The following is a 19,586-nucleotide window of genomic DNA, read 5'->3' as shown; positions in this document are numbered from 1 at the left end:
TGACGGTCAAAGCTACAAGACCAATAAACTGGGAGAGAAAAAAGCTCAGCCTCTGTTTATGAGGCAAACAACCCCTCGACAGCGATCTCCCCGAGTGGTTGTTGTTTTGGAGATCGGATTTTCTAAAACAAAAGGGAATCTGCCGGCTTTAGTGATGGCCCCGGGATATCGAAACGGGGGCATTTTGTCATTGAGCTAAAACATCGGCGAATATCGCGACCTCCACAGTAGACGTCGCCGATGCAGGGCCTCCGGGCAAGCAACATTAGATGGCCGTGTTCGGAATTCCACGGTTATGGCTGCGTTACACGTCCAAGGCTCGCAACGACAAGCCCTTTTTAACCATCATATCAAAACGATCTAGTTAGATGTTCATGGCAAAAGGAATGGACAATCGAGTTTCAATGTTAGGGTATAATATCAACGCCCGACTATCCGAACCATCTGAGTCCAAGAAACATGAAGTTGGCCAGGGACTTGAAACCCGGGGATCCCAGTTCAGCAATTCAATGCACGAAGGGTCTGCCGAGGACATTCCGATGCCCAACGCAACAAACGAAACACCCAAGACAATCTAGATGGAATCACCACTGAGTTTCGAGAAGAAATCTACATCAACTCGCAAAAGAGGCAGATGCCGTAAATCCGTCGTTCCTATCATCCCCGAACAACCCCATCGTTTCAGCTCAGTTTTGGCTTGGAGCCCGTGAGCACGAATCCACTTAGTATGCTCAAAAAAACGTCCGAAATCCCCAAAAAGCTTTGCTGGTGAAGCGGGGTCGCATGCCGGAAAAGTCGGCATTGAAAGAGTTACCCTCGATCCAGCCTCACTACAGTCCGGGGTCACCACCGGGTTCTCGGGATCGCCTCTCCTCACCTGGCAGACGGGCCCAACGCAAGGGGAGAACGGGCATAGAACGGGCGTAGAACTGGAATAGTCAGGGGTCGCTGTTGTTTCGAGTTTGGCAGCGGAAACACGAAGCCACTTTTTGCCCCGAACATTGACTTCTGTCTGTGCGGTGATAGATAGATCCTCATGAAAAGAATGCGAAAGCAGTATCGATAGAAATGGGCACATCCAAGATGTTCGATTTAGTCTATAACAAGCCGCTATGTACATGAATAAGCGTGGTATCATCATCATTCCATAAATTCTTTTCAACATTACAGGTCCAAGACCCGATATTCACGTGCGACATCACGCTGCGTCCTCGTCACCACCCGCGGTCAAATTGCTGACCATTGCTGTAGCCGTGATAGTCGGCACGCTGCACATGGGGTATTGTTCGATCCCCAGCCGAACAAACGAGAAGGCCCCGTCATCGGTAACCCGGAAAGACTCGGTCCACGTCGAAGTGCTGCTATCGACCGTCGCGGTGCCGGACAGGACTTCCAGCGTCTCACTCGACAAAAACGCCTCCGTACCGACAGTGGCGCTCGAGCTCACGATGCTGGTCGTCGTTCTGATGGTCGTCTCATCCTTCTCTGGCATATTGGTGTCGACGGCAAGGACAAACAGGATCCCCTCGCGGCGGAGCAGCTCGTCCATGGGCGCCGTGTCCCCGTACTCGGCCTCGAGGACCAAGTCAAAGGGCTCCTTCGCTTCGTAGCGCAGCAACAGGGGGGAGGAGTCGCCACATCTCTTGTGTGTGGCGATCTCCTTGTCGGGGTAATTTTGCCACAGCGTTACGCCGAAGCAGGCTTCTGCGCCTTGCCCGTTTGCGGCAACGCTGCTGACAGTAAATTCAAGATTCTCGCCCGCTGAGAGAGGGTAGGTGAAGGATTTGGTAGGTCGGTCGGGGCTGAGGAAGCCGGCGAGGGCTATGCCGGGGTAGATGCGGATGTGTTCGGGGGGTGTTTTCGTCTTCGTCGGTAGCTGTGAGGCCGTTGTCCATGACGAGGTTGGCGAAATGCGCGGGTGCCCGAGCTGCGGGGCCGTCGACGAAGGCGACGATCCCACCGGTCTTGAGCACAGGCGACACTAGAGAGTCGCCAGGAGTGCACCCGGCCCATTTAGCCTTGTCTGGAATGACCTCGGCGGTGTTTGTGTGCATGTCGATGCACGCATAGTGAACGCGTATGCCCTCTTCTGCGGCGCGCCGGAGTTGGTCTAGTGTGCTGTCGATGGATTCCGGGTCCTCAGCACTAGTAGTGAGAAGGACGATAGCCCCTCGGTCGGCGTATGTTTCGGGCTGGGCGTGGATAGTTTTCGCGATACCCAGTTCAAGGCCGCTGGCCATGCAAACTTGGCCCGACGGCGGAGACAGGTCAAAGCTCACATTTATTGGTGAGCCCATAGGATATCGAAGAATGGCCGGTTCTTTGTTTTCGATAACAGCAATCTTGTCCAGACCCTCGGTGTTCAACCTAGAGTTTACCTCCTCGGCGAGTAACTTCTCCATCTCGATGCCGCCGTTGGCTTCGCTCGCCAACGAGTTGTCGAGGGCCACGGCCATAGTGCGATTACGGCAGTCCTTGACCGGATTGTCACGGATGAGGGAGCAAATCATGAGGTCTCCGCTGACGGTGCCGTACTGAAGCCGGATTTCGTCCCGGAGGCTGGCCCACACCTCGCGCGAGTGTTGAACGGCAGCCCGTACAGCGAGCTTAAAGTTGGTTGAGACCGCTTGAGACCGGGGATCCAGCTCAACGAGACCAAAAGTGCCATCAAGGTGGATTACGCCCTTGTCTTTGCTGAGGGCGCCGTGGGTGACGCGTCCTTGGCACACTCCTACGCCGTAGGTGATGTCGGGCAAGTTGAAGCAGCCGGTTGTGAGATTGCGAGGGATTTCGTCCGGCGGAATGGTGCCGTTGGCGCGCAAGTCAAGGAATGAAGCGGTGCCGTCCATTCCCAGTCCCGGTGGGTTGGCCACGCTGATAGGCTGTGTTGGGTCGGCATCGTCGGCCCAGTTGCTATGGGCGTAGAAATCTTGGATGCCGTGCAATGCTCGCCCAAACCCTTCCAGCGCGCTGCACTTGGCTCGACCAAAATCATCACTCTGCCACCCCGGAAACGCAAAAGTGCAGTCTCCGCCATACAGCTGCACCATGTCCCGACGCACCCTGTTCCGATCGTCCAGCATACGCTTAGCTGCGCCTACGGCCTGGCGGAAGCGGTGCCGGAGATGGTCGACACAGGCCTGGAGCTTGCTGTTGGCCTCATCCCGGGTCCGGGGATACCCAGGGACGTCGAGGAAGTCGGCGTCGTCACAGTGAGCTTCGGGACCCTCGGGCAAGGGATCGAAGGTGTCTGGGGCACCAACAGCGCCATTGGTACCCGTGCCAGTGAGGGCAATCCCAAGGACGTTGTTGTGGTAGCCGGCGAGTTGGTCGAGCGAGCGGGGCTCGAAGCAGTTGCCGTCGGATTTCTGGTCGCTGGGGCACTGGAAGGCCAAGCGGGTGATCATCTCATGCTCGTTGTGTTGTTTGAGCACGATTGGGTCGTTAATGGTGCCGAACGCAACCGTCACGGCCGCGAAGGCAAGCACGGCGACGAGGGAGAAGAAGAACACCATTTTCGTGGCCGATTGATTTCTGGGATTGCTTCGAGACTCGTGTGCTGCCCACGAGGTCCGACTTAAATCGGAGGCGCGCTCTGACCGTCCACACGGCTCAAGCTTCGAGTCGGAAGTGCGTGCTATCGATAATATATGCAACCAATCGTTGGGAATCAGGTCCTGCCTGTATTTCTTTGCAGAAAGGGTCTGTGTCGTCGTATCTGCGTCAAAGATGCCGAGCGCGTAATGACACGACGACAGCTTCTAGGAACAAGGGAGGAGCGGACAACATTTTGGAACGTAAGTACGAAGTAAGGAATGCGCAGTGACGATTGACTATTGAATATCGTCAACCCATGGAATGAAATGAGCGTGTAAAAACCCTCAAATCTGCGGCTCTGCCGGATGCACAGTATCCGGGTAATGGTGATGGCGATGCAGCCGCGAAAAGAAGACGTTGCCGGTCTTCGGGCTGCGTCGGAGTCATGAAGATTGCGAGTTGCTCGGGTGCTGCGGCGTCAGGTTCCAACCGTCTGAAAACGTGCCCCAGGCAGTCACTCTGACGTGGTCAGCACTCTCCTGCGTGATAAGGCAGGGTACCACTGTCCATCCTCCGCAGGACACCCAAAACATGGAGATAGGAGAAGCCAAAATATAATCTGTATGGGGACAGAGTATAGAGATGTTTATAGTTTCCCTTAGAAGAGATGCATCACAAGTAGGGGGTCAATTGGGGAAATGAAACCACCTAATTATCGAATTTATTGTCGGAACGATCTGTCATTTTTTCCCCAGATGAGGCACAGGCCGCACAGCCCAACCGACGACGCCTGAGGCCCACATGCGCGCTGACCCACCGAACCGAAGTCAACCAACCGCCATCCCCCGATCCTTTGAATTCCCCTGCCTTCGTTCATCATCACGATGATCCATTCCATCGTCGCCATCTACCACAGACGGAACGGCATCACGCGTGCGGCGCCGGCAGTACTGGCCGAAGTAGTTGGCTCATTACCGCCAGTTGTGGAGGCACCCGGGTCTTGAGTCGGAGTCGGCGTGGGGCCCGCGCCGCCTGTCGCGCCTGTTGCGTCATCGTCAACATCAGTGTCTAAAACCGAAAACAGACCCCACCAGCTGCAAGCCAGAGAGCCGGGCCATGATCAACTCACATTCATTGTCGGTCGCCGTCGCGACGCTGTAAATCGTTTGGCACCCGATGTTGTCGCATCCCTCGTCGCACGGGAACGAGCGGTAGATGGTCGGCGGTGTCTCCCCGCAGCCGTCGCAGCCGGCGGTGACGGTAGCCGGGACCACGCAAGCCATCGTCACGCAGGTACTGCAGATGTGGGTGGTCGACACCACGGCGGCGCAGCCCGAGACCGACTCGATCGAGACCGAGCCGATGCCACCGGACTGGGAAAGGGCAGAGCCCGCTCTGGGGATGATTGTCAGCCTTTGCAATGGAGAGTGGAGAGCCGATATTCTCAGTCGGTTGGCTTACAAGGCCACGCAGGCTGCGAGAGACTTCGAAAGGTAGTGCATCTTGGTGGTTGCCGGTGTTACTTGACGATTTTCGTTTGGTGTCCGGTGTTGGAGGGGGGATCAATTGACATGACACAGAAAGGTTGGAGACGAAGGCCGCGATTTGTTTAATGTCGGTTGCTAGTCTTTAGATGCGTCCTAGATGCGTCCTCGATGCTGACATTGGAGGAACATGAACACGGGGCTGAGCCTTGATAAAAGCCACGGCACAGTTCATGACTGAGGTTGGATGAACTCGATTCAGGATGCGGATACGTCATGGTTCGACAGCCGACGAACTGGTGCTACCCGATTCGTTGATCCGGCCATACAATGTCGACCTTAAGGCTCGGCACCTTCCCGTTTCATGCAATCGAACGGTCCGGTGTCACGGATCAGCCGTTCCTCAAGGACTTTTGCGCAAATCCCAACCCCAGTTGCCGGAAGAGGCAGTCGACGGTGCTCGTATCCTGTTGTGCGTAACCAGTCGTCTTTCGGCGGACACAGGGCGGTGCAGTGTTGGTGTGCCCCCATTCGATGACGGCAAGGCCAGGGACTATTCCGGTTAGTGTGTCCCATGCAAGAGGATCACGTTCGCAGGCTGGGATCTCAGACAACATGTGTGAATCATACCAAGTATGTAATCGATGAGATGAGGCTACCTACACATCATCGGGCATGAGAAGGGCCACTTATTGTGTGGGGCCGAATGTTGACAGGCGCGAGTCGAAAAATGGGAGAGCAGGATTGAATTGACATCATGGATCGTTCTGATATTCCCTGGCCCGCACCTCTATCCGTGCCGGCAATTGAACGCATCTCGGTATTCTCCCGCCAGGTTTCACACCCACGTGGCTCAATCTCTATCGACAGCCAGCACTACCACTCCACAACCCAATCGAAACAACAATCCATCAATGCTTTCCCTACATGTAGGTACCTAACTTCCCCCAACCTACCCTACCCTCACCAACCACCCAACCCTACTCCTCCCCCACCCACCCATCCCCAACCCCCCTCATCCACTGCACCCCAACCAGCCGCAGCCCATGCCTCCCCACGAACTCCTCCACCCCAAAACTCCGCCTCTCCACAAACGCCTCCCCGCCCACGTCCCCCGCCCGCAGTTCCAACCCCTCCGGCTCGGCAAACAGCAGGAACAGGTAGCGGTGCGGCCCGGACTCGTCCTTGGGGCCCGGCGCGAGGTACGCCGTCAGCGTGCGCCCCTCGCTGGCAGCAGCAGCCACTTCTGTCGACGGCGCGGGGATGCCCGTCACGACCCAGTGCCGCCAGTAGGCGAACTTGGGGTCGTCGGGCGTGGGCGCGTCCGGGTCGATGAGGAGGAGCGTGAGGCGGGTCGGTTTCGGCGCGTCCGGTGATGCTGCTGACGGCGACGCCGCCGTGTTCGCGGAGATTGAGATGGTGGGGGCCTGGCTGACTTGGCTGACGCGCACGAGCGTGCCGTTGGATATGGCGGTTTGGGACTCGCCCGGGAAGCGGACGGTGAGGTCGAAGGTGGGGGTGAAGTCGGCGGGGATGGCTTTGGATGGGAGGAGGTTGGCTTGTTGGAGCGAGGAGAGGAGGGCGGTCGCCATGGTGATGGATGTTGGGGTTGATCTTGGGGAGGAAGATTCTTGAGATATAGAGCAATGGAGATGAAGGTAGGTAATTTTTGCCGTCGTCGTTTTGTACCCGCCCGTCGGCACCTTTGTGGTTACCTGGTAGGATCTGATTGGTGGAATTTCAGCAACTCTTGGCTGAGTTCTCTCGGGGTTGTGACCGGCGAGGGCGGACGTGTTGGCGTTGACGCTGGGCCTGGATCGTCATGTGTTTGGGATACTAATATATCAATGGGATGGCTCGTGGCCAACCCAAACAGTGTTGGCTTTGTTTGGGGCAAGACCACTTACGTTTATTCTCCCTTGCAAGACGCTTGAAATCCAAAAACCGTGATTCGGTTTCGGGTCCTCACCCCCACAGCTGTCCAGCCACCGCCGCCGACACGGTGACTATCCGTGTCGACCAAATGCGGCAGTGGTTCGACAACAGACATCCGAGAGCACCGTCTCTAAGATCTAGTTCTAGTGGTATCGCCTTCACAGCTGAGTCACATGCTGAACCGCATTGTCAGAGACCTTTATGTTGAAGCGGAAATAGGAACGTACTGCTTCGCTCACCGACGACCAGCCGTACCGTTGGCTTGTCTAGCTGTATCCGCTGGTTAGACTTGGTAGCCATGTCACATAGGTGTAAAGCGATGCGCTCGTTGTCTTTGTTCTTGAGTCTTGCGTGGTATGACCTTGTGCCAAGTGGTCGCTTATTCTCGTTCAGCCACTAGTTAGGCCAGCGACGACCCCCTTTCCCGGGAGCATTAGTGTTGTCACTCACCAGTTTGAACACAGCCAACCCTGTAGTAGCTGTATGTACAAGCAAGTGACTCGTCTCACTAACATCCCTTGCATGGTTAGCAGCCCGCCTTGCCACTCGGACTCGGGGTTAAGTCCCGCCGTGATTACTGATCGTTCTCTTTTCGGACCCCGATTATCATGACTTCATGGTTAAGAGTTCCAAACAGCGGCTGATAGTTAAACATCGCTGAGAATTCTTCCCGCTGATGGATCTTGGGTGTCGTTCGAACCTAGATCCAAAGCCCACCTTGTACAGTACTGAACCATGGCAGCAAGCAATAACCCTAACCCAGTCGAGGAGTTTCACCAGCTTCACCAATCCTCCGCCTTTGTGTTCCTCGTGTGTAAGTGTATACTCCTATCTTGACCTCTCATGAGCCAAGCTCTTATTCTTGGAGTGTAGACTACCGTGGCCACTGGTGCCCCTTCTGTATCGCCTATTTGAAGGAGCTTGTAGCTATCTCGGATGAGGTCAAGGCTGCCGGGGGCGTGATCGCCGCGGCTACGGCGGAGGCGCCCAAACATCTGGACAAAGTTCGGTCGTCTGCGGGCTTCTCCGACAAAGTGATTGTCGACCCAGAGAACTCGCTCGCTAAGCACCTCAAGAACAAAGAGTTGCTCGATGTGGTCATCAGCGACTCACAGCTTTACCGGCTACGGGGATACAAGCACGGCATGGCCCAACCAGCACTGCTTGTGTTGAAGAACGATGGAACGGTGCTGCAGCGCTGGGCGATTGTGCCGTCGTTGGTAAGTGGCGTGCTGCTACCACAACTGGAAGGGCCTCGCAAACTAACGCGTCATGAGATGAATATCGGCGGTGCTACGGATAGGCCGGTGGTAGCTGAGGTTTGGAAGAACGTTGAGAAGCAGCTTCAGGGGGAGGACGTGGTCACCAAGCAAGAATACACGACAACCGGTGTTCTCCACCCTTTTCGGCGGAAAGCCTCAGGGAAGTGACATGTTCCTGTTAGATACCGGGACTGGTGGTACTACGAGAATACATCGACCTGTCGAAGACAGAGGGTCGTGTCGCGCGCGTAGCCCTTGCAGCCGCCACTCCGTCATTACACTGCGAGGGAACTAGCAACTGAAAAGAAGGGAGACCTATGTTAGGTATTTGTGGTTCTGAAGGGCGATAATTTTGCTTTGTGTGTCTACGCAAGAAGCTCCGCTCGATATATTATCCAAACAATAATACCGGTACTCCTACCCAAAGCACACACCCGGATGTTGTGTGAGTCTCGTGATTCAAATCCCAACTTCTAGCGCCTTCATAATCTTCAGGAGCCCCTGCTCGTCGCCTTCCATAGTGCCGTACTTATCGGGGTCGACCCAGCCCATGGTGTTCCCGCCACCAAAGTCGAGAACAACCGCATCCCCATTCTCGTCAATAAGGACGTTATCAGTTTTGATGTCACGCCAGAGAATACCTAGACTGTGTAGTTCCTCCAACGTCCCCCGAATTTGTGCTGCCCATTTGTACCTGAGTTCTGTCGTCGTCTCGCTCGATACTGCAGTACTTGTCTCGGCCAGCAAAGCGCGAAGGTTGTGGTGCTTGTGGGGGATGTAGCCAAGCAGGATGCCAATCACTCCCCTATGGGACTGGACGATTCCTAGAGTACTGTGTTAGATGTTGAAACAGCGTAGCAAACAAATAGGGCATTCTCATTAGTACCAACCCTTTAATTCAGGGACCCTTAACTTCACCCTAGCTGATCTGATTTTGAGATAGGCCGCAAGTTCGTCGCCTATTGCATACTCGAAGGCGTCGATCGATACCTTACAAATCATCTCTTCCCCATCGATTGTTACTTTCCAGACAAAGCCCTGTAGACGACGGTTCAAAATGATCTGCGGTGGCTTAACGACCGGAATGTCGGTCGCCTCCAGGTCGAGACCCATTCCACGAAGCCTTTCGTCAGATATTGGCGGATGGAGCTCGGGGACCCCGGCATGGCCTGGGCCGTCCAAGGTTCGGCACGCCAGGTTGTCGCCTGCCGAGTCGGTGACGACTTGCAACATGTAAGTTTGAGGGTAAAGGTAGTCCTCCAATGTTTGGGCCTCCGGAATTGGCGTGTGCATGAGGCGGTGCATGGTCGGGCGGCACACATCGGCAACCAACTCCCCGAGCTGCTGCTCGAGACGCTTGATTTCCTTCTTCTTTGTCATTACCTCCTCGACGGTGCCCCAGGTGAGGTCAGTCAGCTCTGTCAGAATCTTTCCCTCGATAGACTCATCGAATTGGTAATCGGCCGGGACAAGAGCCTCGCCCCCAGCTTCATCCGTCGGACTCGCCAATACAGTGACGAAGCACCCGCCGTTGAAGTCAAATGTGAATATAGCCGACATGACAAGGCCGTCGCCAACATAGCGAATCCTGGTCAATCGAGGGGCATCCCTGGGGGTTGCCATGATCGATCGTGTTGGGTGTTAAGGGGGGCGGGGAAAAGTCGGTGTGCATTGGGAAAAAGGGCAGGGAGGGTGATGGGTATGCGTGGGAGGTTTGTGCACCGTGTTGAAGGCAAGCAAGAAGGGGGGCAGTCACCGTCTTGGCATGATTGGCTACTATTTCTGGACGTGATGCCCGCATGAGAAGTCCTGTTGGCTGTGGGAGATCGCGGGACACTGCCAGGCATACCACAAGTACCAGGCAGAAGCAACAGCTTCGTTGGCTAACTTGGAAGTCTAGGTAGGTAGTAAGTCAGGCTGGTGAAGATGGTGTGAACCTCACGTTCTTTGCTTGACAGGGAGCGACCACTTCTCGGACGACCTTTTTACATCGACCTCCTGGCCTAGGAATATCGCCAGGGGTAACAGTACCTATAGATACATGCGTGAGACGTACCAATGCCGGCCTTGACAATTGCCTACATTACCGTTGATTATCCTCAGGTCACGACAACGGCCCGCACAAACCTCGTCATACTAAGATACTCACGCGAGTGAATAAGAGGATGCGCTAGGCCTTTCTCACCGTCCCCCTTCCCAATCATTGCAAAAACGTTGGAGGAACATCGGGTCCTGTGCGGAAGTTAGTTCATACCCAACACGTAGCGGGACAACGCCTTGCTCACCCCAGACGTGTAAATTATCCGGTGCCGCTTTCGTGTGATGAGTCGGCTCCTTCATATCAAGCAAGTCGCCATCGACATAGTGTTCCATGATGAAGCCGGCGGGGTCGAACCTGCAGTCCTGTTAGCAGCCCACCTCGACGGCAAACATGACAGCACCGCCTCAAACCCACCAGTAGTCAAAGATCTGACTCCCCATGACATGGCGGCCAACACCCCAGCAGTTGGTGTACCCCTTTTGGCGCAGCCAGTCGTGGCCCAGGACCTGAGCGTCAAAGTCGTGTGTTTCAAACGAGGAGTGATGGACGTGCATCTTGGGGCCTTCGAAAAAGAAGAAGCAGTGGTGGTCTACGAGCTCGTTACCCCCGGTCAAGCCGGAAGAAAACGGTGATATCGACCTTGTCATCGTTGTGAACAAGCTATCGAGGTCACGGTTAATAATGAAACAAGAAGAAAAGGGCGCGGTTAGGGCGTTAGGTACCTCGCTGGGGTGGAAGTTGAAGTAGCTGCTGTAGAACTCGTAGCATTTGGCATAGTTGGTCACGCACATGCCGAAATGGCCGAGCTTGTGCACCGGTGCCGGCCGTTTCTGGAAACGCTGGAACTCATTGACACCGCGGTTCTTCTCGACGGGCTGGGCAGTGTAAGCAAACTGGCGCGTAAATAAGGGAGCCGAACGAAGCCTACATAGTTGTACCTGGTTGACGGGAACCCCGGGTCCTCCCTCGCAACAGGTGTTTGGCCGTACACAAGATGGAACGGGAATCCGTCGACGGGGTCGTAGAAAGTAACCCTCTTGCCGCCGCCTGGAATGTCCTTCATCTCATGCACCTCGGTTGCCCTGCACTCTTTCGGTAACGTTTTGGACGCGTGGACCAAGTCCTCCTCCGACTCGACTACAAATGCCGCTCCACCAAACTCGTCCTTGTCCGATGCCTCGGCGGCGAGGGCGAACGGTTCGGTGCCATATCCTCGGTAGAAGGTCGTCTTGCCAACCTGGCCCGTCTCTACGAAGCCAAAGTCGAGGGCGAACTGCTTGGCCTTTTCGATGTCGGCGTGTTTGTACCACACATGGGCTATTCGCACCAGCTGAATCTTCTTGAGCGGGTTTGATGGCAGTCCGGACGCCATAGTGGGTTACGTATGGGCGTGTTACGTATGTCGGATTCCGGACGAGGCCGGTTTCGAGTGCGCCGAGCCGGTCACAGTCAGTGTGAGGCAGCGAGGTTTTTACTGTTCAATGGCTGTCGTGATCTCGCTTGAATCTAGACCTTGTCCGCGAGAGAAGGAAAGAAACTTCTCTTCCACCAGTCCCTGAAGCAGCGGGGGTTATATCTGGAGTCCGTTCCCATGTTTGGGGATACTCCGGTTGTCAGTGCCACGCGGGGCATTGGTAGGCTTAGTGGGGTCAAGCGGGTGACACAGGTCGGCAATTCAATTCCTTGGGATGCTGCGATCAACGAGATCCTTGAGATACCGCCCGGTCAAACAAGCGGCACTTGCTTGCTTGGCCTCGCACCTTAACTCGGTGATTCCTCTGAGCCAGCCAATGGCGGGCCCTGGGTAAACCCCTCGAGTTCATCTTCGGGACGACGCAACAAGAATACGAATCATTGAATGGGAACCCCTAATCGGGGGATCTCACGTTAATAAGAAGTGAAAGAGGCTGGGCCCGACGCCGACCTTCTTGCAGTGGGTTTTGGTGCGATGGCATATCACTGTCTCGGACATTCGTACAGGTTAAGGCGGAGAATTGGGGGCCCCGAGAATGGGAATTGTAGAAGCAGGGGTCTCTGAACCTTGCGCCTGGGACGTGTCCCGGGTAGCTAACCCTAACCCACTGATCGCCAAAGACGTGCCCCGCGTTCCTGTGCCTCCCATCGCGAAACGCAACACCGAACTCGCCCAAACACACAATACAAACCAAAACAACAAACACCTCCAGCCCCCCGACAACCCCCAATTCCACCACCACCATGGCCAAAAGCAAAAAACTCACCAAACCCACCGCCGACAACCCATCATCCACCACCCCCCCGATCACCTTCACCCCCCCCGCCTGCCTGCACGACGGGCACGCCCTCCCCCACCTAATCGTGCTCGACCTCGACTACACGCTCTGGCCCTTCTACTCGGACATCCACATCTCGACGCCCGTGCGCCTCGTGCCCAGCTCCCACCCGCCCACCCTCGCCGACCGCAACGGCGAGTACTTCGCCCTGTACCCCGACGCGCCCCACATCCTGCGCCTGCTGGCCGCGCTGCCCAACACGCGGCTGGCGGTGGCGAGTAAATCGCCCGTGGGCGATCTGTGTCGCGAGGTGTTGAAGTTGTTGCGGTTGCCGCCGCCGCTGCCGCTGGCGGAGGGGGTGCCTGGGGGTGGTGGGGGGGAGAAGGGCGGGCCGAAGAGGACGATTGATGCGTTTGATGCGGGGTTGGAGATTTATGAGGGGAGTAAGCTGAGGCATTTTGAGGTGCTGGCGAAGCGGACGGGGATTCCGTTTAGTCAGATGTTGTTTTTTGATGACGAGCGGCCGAATCTGGAGGTGGAGAGCTTGGGGGTGACGATGAGGCTGATTCGGGATGGGTTGACGTGGGAGGAGCTGGAGAAGGGGATCATGCAGTGGCGGGGGAACCAGGGGGCGGCGTGAGACGAGGGCCGGGATTTAGCACAGCGTAGATGTTGCGTAGATGTTTGTGTTAGAGATAGACAGGCCGGTCGGAGGCATACACGGGTTTGGGGAGCTGGACCGGACAGGTGGGATAGGCCACCGCGCCGCGTAAGGTACTACACTGGCGGCGACAAAGCGTGCCGTTGCCGGTGGCTGGGATCGTGGTCAAGGAAGAACCAGCGGGGACGATCCGCGTGACCAGGATAAACAGAGGCACACGTAGTAGTGTAGTGTACGATTGTTACACGCGCGCGATTTTAGGCACATAAGAGGGTTTCCGACACAAATATTGGCCAACCGGGCCCCCAGAAGGAAGTAATATTCTATCCGCACATAGATTTGCAACCATATCCAAGCCCCCAAGTCCCTAAGTAACCCCAAAAAGGTCGAATCAGAAAGGTATCTATCTGAGCTGCGCCAAACACAACCCCCAACTATGCAAAGCGCTCTCCAGGTCTTGTTGTATGGTATGCACCCCCTCATGCCCCGCTCAACTGGGAACTGCCGTCGCCTTCTGATCTGGCTGCTGCCCCCCAGCGCCGGCAGCCACCTTCTCCTCGATCTCGCCCGCCACATTGTTGTCGGTGATCGACAATTTCTGGATTCCCTCAACCGCAGCCTCGGCGGGCGCTGTTGACGCCTCCGCCACCGGAGCAACAGCAGCAGCAACAGCAGCGTCAGCCACGGGCTGCGCGGCCATCTCCCCCTTGGGAAACGTGACCGGGATGGTGCCGACCCTCTCGCGGCGCTCCTTGCCGTCCTTACTCCCGACAGCCATGCAGGCGAGGCGGGCGCCGTCATCCACCGGCACCCAGTAGAGCGGGCCCGCGGGGAAGTCGGTGTGGCCACCCTCCCAGCGCACAGCGTCCTTGATATTCGGGTCGACGTTGGGGCGGTCGAAGAACTCGAACTCGAGCTCGCCGCCGTACTGCTTGGGGATGTTGCGGGGCTCGATGAAGGCCTCGAGCGTGGGGCGGACCTCGGCGGCGCTGAGGATGAAGATCTTGGAGACGGTGATGGGGTCGAACCAGCGCTTGATCCAGCCCCAGACGGTGCTGAAGAAGTAAGGGGCGCCGATGATGAAGATGCGGTCGAGCGTCTCCGGGTAGTGCGCCGTCGCCAGCGTCGACGCCGCCTGCATGTGCGCCTTGAGGTTCCAGAACATGCGCAGCGACACCTGCGACACGTCCACGATGTTGGTGCTGAGCGTGATGGGCGTCCCCGCGTGCTCCCGGTCCGTCAGCTCCGTGCACAGCGGCTGCGCGAACCGCGTCAGGTTCTCGTAGAGGGCGAACAGCCGGAGGAGCCGTTGCGGGGTCGAGCCGTCTGTCTCCGCTTTGCTGACGTTGGCGGATTCCGAGGCCTTTTCGTAGGCGGACACGGTCTTGGAGTCGAGGTGGCGGATTTGGAAGAGGTAAAGCGGGATGCCTCTGTGCGGAAGCGCGTGGTTAGCGAGCGGTACAGTGAGCGCCGGAACGGGGCCAACAAACCTCCTGTCTCTCCTCCCTGTCCATTGGGGATACTGCGATCGTCCAAGTCAGCCCAGCTTTCCTGCGCATCCAAATCCAGGGCCTTCCTTCATACCAAACGCCGCGTCTGCTCATATGCGTCCACATCGATCGTGTCGTACAGGACGTTCAAGTGGTTGGCCTGCCGCCACGCCTCGGTGTCCTTGAACTGCTGGTAGGCGTCATTGACAACCCATTTCCGTGCGCGGAGGAAGCGCCTATGCGTGGGCAACGCAGAAGAAGGATTAGCGCACTGCAGGACCACCAACACACACACCGGCGCTCCTGCGGTACTCACAACAGAGTTTGGTCATCGTGTGAAGGAGGGGGCCCGGCCTTGTAAAGGTCCTTCTCCTCGAGGAAGACCTTGAACGCCTTTAGTTGGTTCTCTTCCCCCTCCGTCAAGTGCCCCAAATGCCCATGCGGGTAGCCAACATCTTGGCCGGCGCTTGTTGTCTTTTCCGCTGGCGCATCGGCCATTGTCGCGTTTGCTCAGCTCGAGGCTGATTAGTAACGTGGGGTACAGAGCAACGTTATGCGCGGAAAGGTGGGGGACGCGGATGTCGAGTGGTGGGAGGGGATCGAGATGTCGTCGAGGCCGGCAGTTTAACCATGTACAAGAGAAAAGGGGGCAGTGGCTGTTTGTTGTTTTGATTTGGGACCAGTTGCTGCACAAACAGACCCTCAAAATGCAAGGCCGTCGGGTCGCGGGTGTCCCCTCCCTCCGGCTCCGTGCTCCGAAGGTGCCGAAATCGCGAAGGCCCCACATGGATCCCCAGCCGTCAGCTGAAGACCCCTTGTCGGCCGACCCCGGCCAGCATTGGGGTCCATAAAATCGGGGTTTGATTGGCCTCGCAAACCGAAAAGCAACAAATGTTGATGTGTGATGTGACGAGCTCACCTATGGCGGTGGTGGTGGCTTGTGATCCCAATGAAACAAGCCATGATCATACTCAACATAGTAATCATTTCTGCTAAACAGAACAGAGCTTTTTGTCGCTGCTCTCTCCCAAACATGACAACCTCCTTAGACGCCAGTAACTAACCCCCGCCCGTACCCTCCGTTCTGCATGTTGCGCGGAAGCATACAGCAACCGGGGCACTACTCAACCTCCTCCTCGCTGCTCTCCTCCTCCTCGTCATCATCTTCCTCCTCCTCCGATTCTTCCTCCTCTTCTTCCTCATCATCAGCCTTCTTAGCAACGGCAGCGGGGGCGGGGCCTCCCTTCTCCAGCCTGAGCCACTCGTCCCACTCCGGGAACAGCTCCTCATCCTCGCCGGGCATACCCAGCGCCTTGGCGACGCGCCCCTTCTTGTTCTTCTCCAGGCCCTCCTTCCACTGCGTGACAAGCCCGGCCGTCAGGCTCGGTTGGTAGGTCTGGGAGAACAGGACGGCCTCGGCGAGCCGGCCGGTGCCGACAAGCACGTCGATGCAGCCCTGGACGTCGCCCAGGGACCACTTGCAGCTGAAGGCGACGTTGTGCGCGCCCGCCTGCGACGCCTGCTCCGCGAGCTTGGCGAGCCCGGCGCGGTCGTTCGTAGACGTGTAAACCAGCAGGAGCGAGCCGAGGTCCTTGGCGTTGACGAAGCACTCAGTCGCGAGCGGCACGTCCCAAGCAGCGAGGCCCGCATCACCCAATGTCTTCCACTTGTGGTCCGCGTCGGCTTGGCGTGCCAGCTCCAGGGCGACATCCAGCTGGTTCAGCGACAGGGCGAGGTCGAATTTGTGCTCCGTGTCGGTGGCAACCTCCAGCGCGAGCTCCTTGTGGCCCTGGCCCTCGAGGAACCGGGCGATTTTGTTGAGCTGGTCCTGCGGGATGCTAGGGAGGAGCTCGGCGGCCGTGTCCATATCCTCGCGGAGGACCAATGTCTGGTACTCCAGGACCGGAAGCGAGAGGGCAAACGACGTGACAGACAGGTCCTTGTCGGTGAGGTACACCCGGCTGTCGCGCTGCAGGTAGCCGAGGATGTACATGGGCTTGTCAAAGTGCGCGACCGTGTAGGTTTGGTCGCCGACCAGGTAGTTCAACCGGTTGGTCCCATTGGTGTAGATTAGCACGTCTCCAAGCCATTCCGCAGACCGAATGCTACATTCGGGTTAGCAAAGATATCCATTGGAGTCCAGAGCGGAATATTTTACCTCTCACTAATGTCGGTGACCACGTCGAAGGCGGCCTCGACGCCGTCGTCCTCAATTTGATCAGCCTGGAGCGCCTCGTTGTAGTTATCCCTCGAGAACCTCAAGACGTAGGTGGTGTCCTCACAAGCGAGAGCCACCAACTCGCCGCTCTCGCTCCAGTAGACCTGCTTAGGCTCCACCTCGATGCGCCGTACGAGGCCCCCTGTGGCCCAGTCGTAGAAGGAGATACCCCCTTGCCCCTTGACACCCAACAGTACGCCGCCCGTGAGCCCGTCGGCCGCAAATGGAACATCGAGGCCCCCCTTCTTTTCCTGGAAGTTCTTGAACACCTTGATGCTGGTGGCCGACTCGCGGATCGCGAAGTCGTTCGAGTTGTCCTTGGACGCCCAGACGAAATCGAGCGCCTGGCCGAAGGCCTTGTTGCGCCAAGCCAGGGCTGTGTAGATGATGTACTCCCCGTCGCCGCAGATGGCCGCAAACCGCCCGTTCGGGGAGTGGATGAGGCCCTGGGGGTAAACCTCTGCGTTACCCAGCTCCTTTGTGCTGAGGTTGATCGGCTCGTTATCCTTGGTCGACTCGCCGCCTTTAATCACGGCCGAGACCACCTCGTTGTGCCGGGCCCAAATGATCTTTCCGGAGCCGTCCATCGACACCGCAGGTTCCTCGCGACCCAGCTTGATGACCACCGAACCATCGTCGAAGCCCACCGCAACGCCCTGCTTGCCCTTCTGGTATGCCACGCACCACGCCCGTTCTAGGCCGTAGTTCAACGACTGCTCAAAGCGATATGTGTTGGCGTTCCATATCCTCACGGTCCCCTAGCGATCGTCAGCACAGGCTCCAGTCATTAATTAGTTGGGGATCGCATACATCTTCCGAACCGGAGATGATGATCGGCAGCTCAGGGTGATAGCACGCGAAGGAGACGTTGTTGGTATGGCCTTCTAGTGTCGCGATTAAGCTCTTGGTTGTGTAGTCCCACACCTTTACTGTGCGCTAGCGACCTTGTTAGCTGTTGCTGCTACCACGCCTGGCATGATATGCTTACGTCGTCTGAGGTGGTGAGCAGGTAGGGCTTATCGCTGTGGGGGTAGTAGTCCACATGGTTGACACCCTTGGTTTCATGCGCTTCCAATTGGAAGTTGGGTGTCGAAGATCCCAAGCTCCAGATCTTCACTAGTGGTGTGTTAGAAGAGGGCCCATCGTCGGGCAGAAAACTGACATACCAGTCCTGTCCAAGCAGGCCGAGGCGAATGTGTTGGTGTCCTTGGGGTTGATCGCGAGCGACATGACGTAGTCTAGCCGTATTGTCAGTATGACTCCATACCGAGACCGCCACGCCCGCCATCCACGTACGCGAGTTGCCCTCGAATACCCGAACATTCTTCCACCCCTTCTCCCAATCCCACAGCTTAATGGTCATGTCATCGCTAGCGGTGAGGACGAAGGGTTGTGTCGGGTGAACCACGATGGCGCGGATGTAATCGGGATGGGCCTCGAACGAAGCGATCTTCTCGCTGGTGTTATAATTGTAGACCCGGATTTGGCTGTCACCCAGGGGTTAGTTCCTCCGTCGAAAGCACGCAACAGGTCGAGGGGGCCATACAAATCATCCGACCCGCAGACAATCCAGTTCTTGCGCGCAATGAAGCGACCGGCACGGACAGGGACATCAGTGAGCTCGAATGTCTTGACAACTTGCTGCGTTTCGTATGACCAAATGTAGACGTGGCCGCTGTAGAGAGTTGCTGTAACATGAAGGTCAGAAATCGGTCGGAGATCGTCGCGGAGAAGCAAGCGTACTGAGGATCCACGGCTCTGTCGGGTGGAAGTCGATGCCCTTGACTCGCTGTTGGGAAGTTTATTAGCGACGTTGCGGGCGGGGTACCTGGGAGAACCGCGACATACCTCGGAGCGAGCAAAGAGCTGACGCTGTGCGTGGGAAAACATGTTAGCAAGCCGTTCGTGGAGAAGTCAATCCTCAATGGGCGCATTCCACGGCAGGGCATGGGACCGGGCAAGAAGGGCCCCAGAGGAAACCAAGCTCCCGACAGCACGCGCTAGCTAGCGGTGCCCCAAGAGCGTGGAGCTTGGGGCCAGGTTGTCCGTGACACCGTGCCGGTATTGGGAAGGGAGAGGTGTGCAACCTGCCTTCACATCGAGCCTCATTTTGGGCGACACCAAACGTGGATTTTAGGATGCGGTTGTCGAGCTCGGGTAGCTTTGGCGGGGTGGTTGACGAGGAGAACAACCGAGTCGACTTGTGGAAAGGGGCAGCGAACGGTAATGGATCGTCGATGGAGGAGGTTCGTCTGGCGCCGGGACTGTGGAAAAAGTGTCCCAGGAGAAGGTGTGAAGACGCTGCGACTCGATAATCGCAGTGGGCAAGGCAGTCGGTAAATATCAAGGTGCCAGCCACGTATCGTAGCGTTGAGGTCTGGACGCTTCCTCAATTTCGCCAATGTGGTCAATCCAGCCGCAGGTGGGAGGAAGATTAGGTAATGCAGTTTGAAAACTGTGCCTCAGGCCACAATCAGCAGGGGGGCGCACGAGCCAGGTCTACCGCCAAGCAGCCTGCCACACCCAACGCCTCGCTCACGATGGCTTCAATTCCCCCTCAACGTCCTTTCGCTCTGGCAAGCAAGCCCTGGCGTTCTGCGTCCGCGCCACGAAGCTATGGCATCATCATAATTACTTCAGCTCTCACGATAATTGGGATAAAACATCGAATGCCAAATTTGATCGTCACTTCATAATGGATCTCTT

At 56.9% G+C, this 19,586-nt stretch overlaps 9 protein-coding genes across 9 annotated transcripts; 2 read left to right on the top strand and 7 right to left on the bottom strand.

Annotated features, from left to right (window-relative positions):
- Positions 1-1,060: 1,060 nt before the first annotated feature.
- B0H64DRAFT_462757 (uncharacterized protein) lies at positions 1,061-3,515 on the bottom strand (the record flags this gene model as incomplete). Its single annotated transcript, XM_062807566.1, has 2 exons — positions 1,061-1,821; positions 1,961-3,515. 2 exons carry the CDS (start codon positions 3,513-3,515, stop codon positions 1,199-1,201), a joined length of 2,178 nt encoding a protein of 725 aa, XP_062657684.1. The 3' UTR covers positions 1,061-1,198.
- A 929-nt stretch (positions 3,516-4,444) lies between these two features.
- B0H64DRAFT_374990 (uncharacterized protein) lies at positions 4,445-5,039 on the bottom strand (the record flags this gene model as incomplete). The annotated part of the gene is made up of 3 exons (XM_062802387.1): positions 4,445-4,578; positions 4,667-4,932; positions 4,999-5,039. The coding sequence occupies 3 exons, from the start codon at positions 5,037-5,039 to the stop codon at positions 4,445-4,447; spliced, it is 441 nt and encodes a 146-aa protein (XP_062657683.1).
- Positions 5,040-5,799: 760 nt separating this feature from the next.
- Positions 5,800-6,764, bottom strand: B0H64DRAFT_181129 (phosphatidylethanolamine-binding protein). The gene has a single exon (XM_062798922.1). The coding sequence runs from the start codon at positions 6,611-6,613 to the stop codon at positions 6,002-6,004; it is 612 nt and encodes a 203-aa protein (XP_062657682.1). The 5' UTR covers positions 6,614-6,764; the 3' UTR covers positions 5,800-6,001.
- Positions 6,765-7,588: 824 nt separating this feature from the next.
- Positions 7,589-8,577, top strand: B0H64DRAFT_181107 (uncharacterized protein). Its single transcript, XM_062798920.1, has 3 exons — positions 7,589-7,770; positions 7,830-8,176; positions 8,234-8,577. The coding sequence occupies exons 1-3, from the start codon at positions 7,692-7,694 to the stop codon at positions 8,384-8,386; spliced, it is 579 nt and encodes a 192-aa protein (XP_062657681.1). The 5' UTR covers positions 7,589-7,691; the 3' UTR covers positions 8,387-8,577.
- B0H64DRAFT_181096 (uncharacterized protein) lies at positions 8,532-9,935 on the bottom strand. The gene is made up of 2 exons (XM_062798919.1): positions 9,109-9,935; positions 8,532-9,042 (listed from the first exon to the last, which is right to left on the bottom strand). The coding sequence occupies exons 1-2, from the start codon at positions 9,839-9,841 to the stop codon at positions 8,678-8,680; spliced, it is 1,098 nt and encodes a 365-aa protein (XP_062657680.1). The 5' UTR covers positions 9,842-9,935; the 3' UTR covers positions 8,532-8,677.
- Positions 9,936-10,418: 483 nt separating this feature from the next.
- B0H64DRAFT_418151 (Glyoxalase/Bleomycin resistance protein/Dihydroxybiphenyl dioxygenase) lies at positions 10,419-11,631 on the bottom strand (the record flags this gene model as incomplete). The annotated part of the gene is made up of 6 exons (XM_062805300.1): positions 10,419-10,450; positions 10,504-10,613; positions 10,674-10,855; positions 10,887-10,919; positions 10,982-11,134; positions 11,188-11,631. 6 exons carry the CDS (start codon positions 11,629-11,631, stop codon positions 10,419-10,421), a joined length of 954 nt encoding a protein of 317 aa, XP_062657679.1.
- Positions 11,632-12,395: 764 nt separating this feature from the next.
- Positions 12,396-13,406, top strand: B0H64DRAFT_181059 (magnesium-dependent phosphatase-1). Its single transcript, XM_062798918.1, has one exon. The coding sequence runs from the start codon at positions 12,477-12,479 to the stop codon at positions 13,149-13,151; it is 675 nt and encodes a 224-aa protein (XP_062657678.1). The 5' UTR covers positions 12,396-12,476; the 3' UTR covers positions 13,152-13,406.
- B0H64DRAFT_181058 (CRAL-TRIO domain-containing protein) lies at positions 13,407-15,477 on the bottom strand. The gene is made up of 4 exons (XM_062798917.1): positions 14,979-15,477; positions 14,757-14,898; positions 14,663-14,694; positions 13,407-14,602 (listed from the first exon to the last, which is right to left on the bottom strand). Exons 1-4 carry the CDS (start codon positions 15,158-15,160, stop codon positions 13,663-13,665), a joined length of 1,296 nt encoding a protein of 431 aa, XP_062657677.1. The 5' UTR covers positions 15,161-15,477; the 3' UTR covers positions 13,407-13,662.
- Positions 15,478-15,534: 57 nt separating this feature from the next.
- B0H64DRAFT_425096 (coatomer WD associated region-domain-containing protein) lies at positions 15,535-19,280 on the bottom strand. The gene is made up of 10 exons (XM_062805672.1): positions 18,972-19,280; positions 18,729-18,752; positions 18,624-18,669; positions 18,427-18,568; positions 18,177-18,367; positions 18,047-18,118; positions 17,869-17,996; positions 17,691-17,816; positions 16,821-17,638; positions 15,535-16,767 (listed from the first exon to the last, which is right to left on the bottom strand). The coding sequence occupies exons 1-10, from the start codon at positions 18,987-18,989 to the stop codon at positions 15,783-15,785; spliced, it is 2,550 nt and encodes an 849-aa protein (XP_062657676.1). The 5' UTR covers positions 18,990-19,280; the 3' UTR covers positions 15,535-15,782.
- Between the last annotated feature and the right edge of the window lie 306 nt (positions 19,281-19,586).

This window comes from Chaetomium fimeti (genome assembly GCF_033439085.1).
Source record: "Chaetomium fimeti strain CBS 168.71 chromosome Unknown B0H64scaffold_5, whole genome shotgun sequence".
Taxonomy (NCBI): domain Eukaryota; kingdom Fungi; phylum Ascomycota; class Sordariomycetes; order Sordariales; family Chaetomiaceae; genus Chaetomium; species Chaetomium fimeti.
Note: the sequence above shows the minus strand (reverse complement) of the source record. Positions and strands in the feature narration are given on the sequence as shown.

Bases quoted from the DNA above. Each gene is read 5' to 3' on its own strand.
- B0H64DRAFT_425096 (XM_062805672.1), bottom strand. The intron at 18,119-18,176 runs GTACGTGGATGG...CAATACGGCTAG, and splicing joins GGTATTCGAGGGCAACTCGC to ACTACGTCATGTCGCTCGCG. The intron at 17,639-17,690 runs GTATGCGATCCC...GACGATCGCTAG, and splicing joins TCATCTCCGGTTCGGAAGAT to GGGACCGTGAGGATATGGAA.
- B0H64DRAFT_181058 (XM_062798917.1), bottom strand. From the start codon at position 15,160: ATGGCCGATGCGCCAGCGGAAAAGACAACAAGCGCCGGCCAAGATGTT. The intron at 14,899-14,978 runs GTGAGTACCGCA...GCCCACGCATAG, and splicing joins CACGATGACCAAACTCTGTT to GCGCTTCCTCCGCGCACGGA. The intron at 14,603-14,662 runs GTTTGTTGGCCC...GCTTCCGCACAG, and splicing joins ACAGGGAGGAGAGACAGGAG to AGGCATCCCGCTTTACCTCT.
- B0H64DRAFT_181107 (XM_062798920.1), top strand. From the start codon at position 7,692: ATGGCAGCAAGCAATAACCCTAACCCAGTCGAGGAGTTTCACCAGCTT. The intron at 7,771-7,829 runs GTAAGTGTATAC...CTTGGAGTGTAG, and splicing joins CGCCTTTGTGTTCCTCGTGT to ACTACCGTGGCCACTGGTGC. The intron at 8,177-8,233 runs GTAAGTGGCGTG...ACGCGTCATGAG, and splicing joins GGGCGATTGTGCCGTCGTTG to ATGAATATCGGCGGTGCTAC.
- B0H64DRAFT_181096 (XM_062798919.1), bottom strand. From the start codon at position 9,841: ATGGCAACCCCCAGGGATGCCCCTCGATTGACCAGGATTCGCTATGTT. The intron at 9,043-9,108 runs GTTGGTACTAAT...ACAGTACTCTAG, and splicing joins AAGGGTCCCTGAATTAAAGG to GAATCGTCCAGTCCCATAGG.
- B0H64DRAFT_181129 (XM_062798922.1), bottom strand. From the start codon at position 6,613: ATGGCGACCGCCCTCCTCTCCTCGCTCCAACAAGCCAACCTCCTCCCA.
- B0H64DRAFT_181059 (XM_062798918.1), top strand. From the start codon at position 12,477: ATGGCCAAAAGCAAAAAACTCACCAAACCCACCGCCGACAACCCATCA.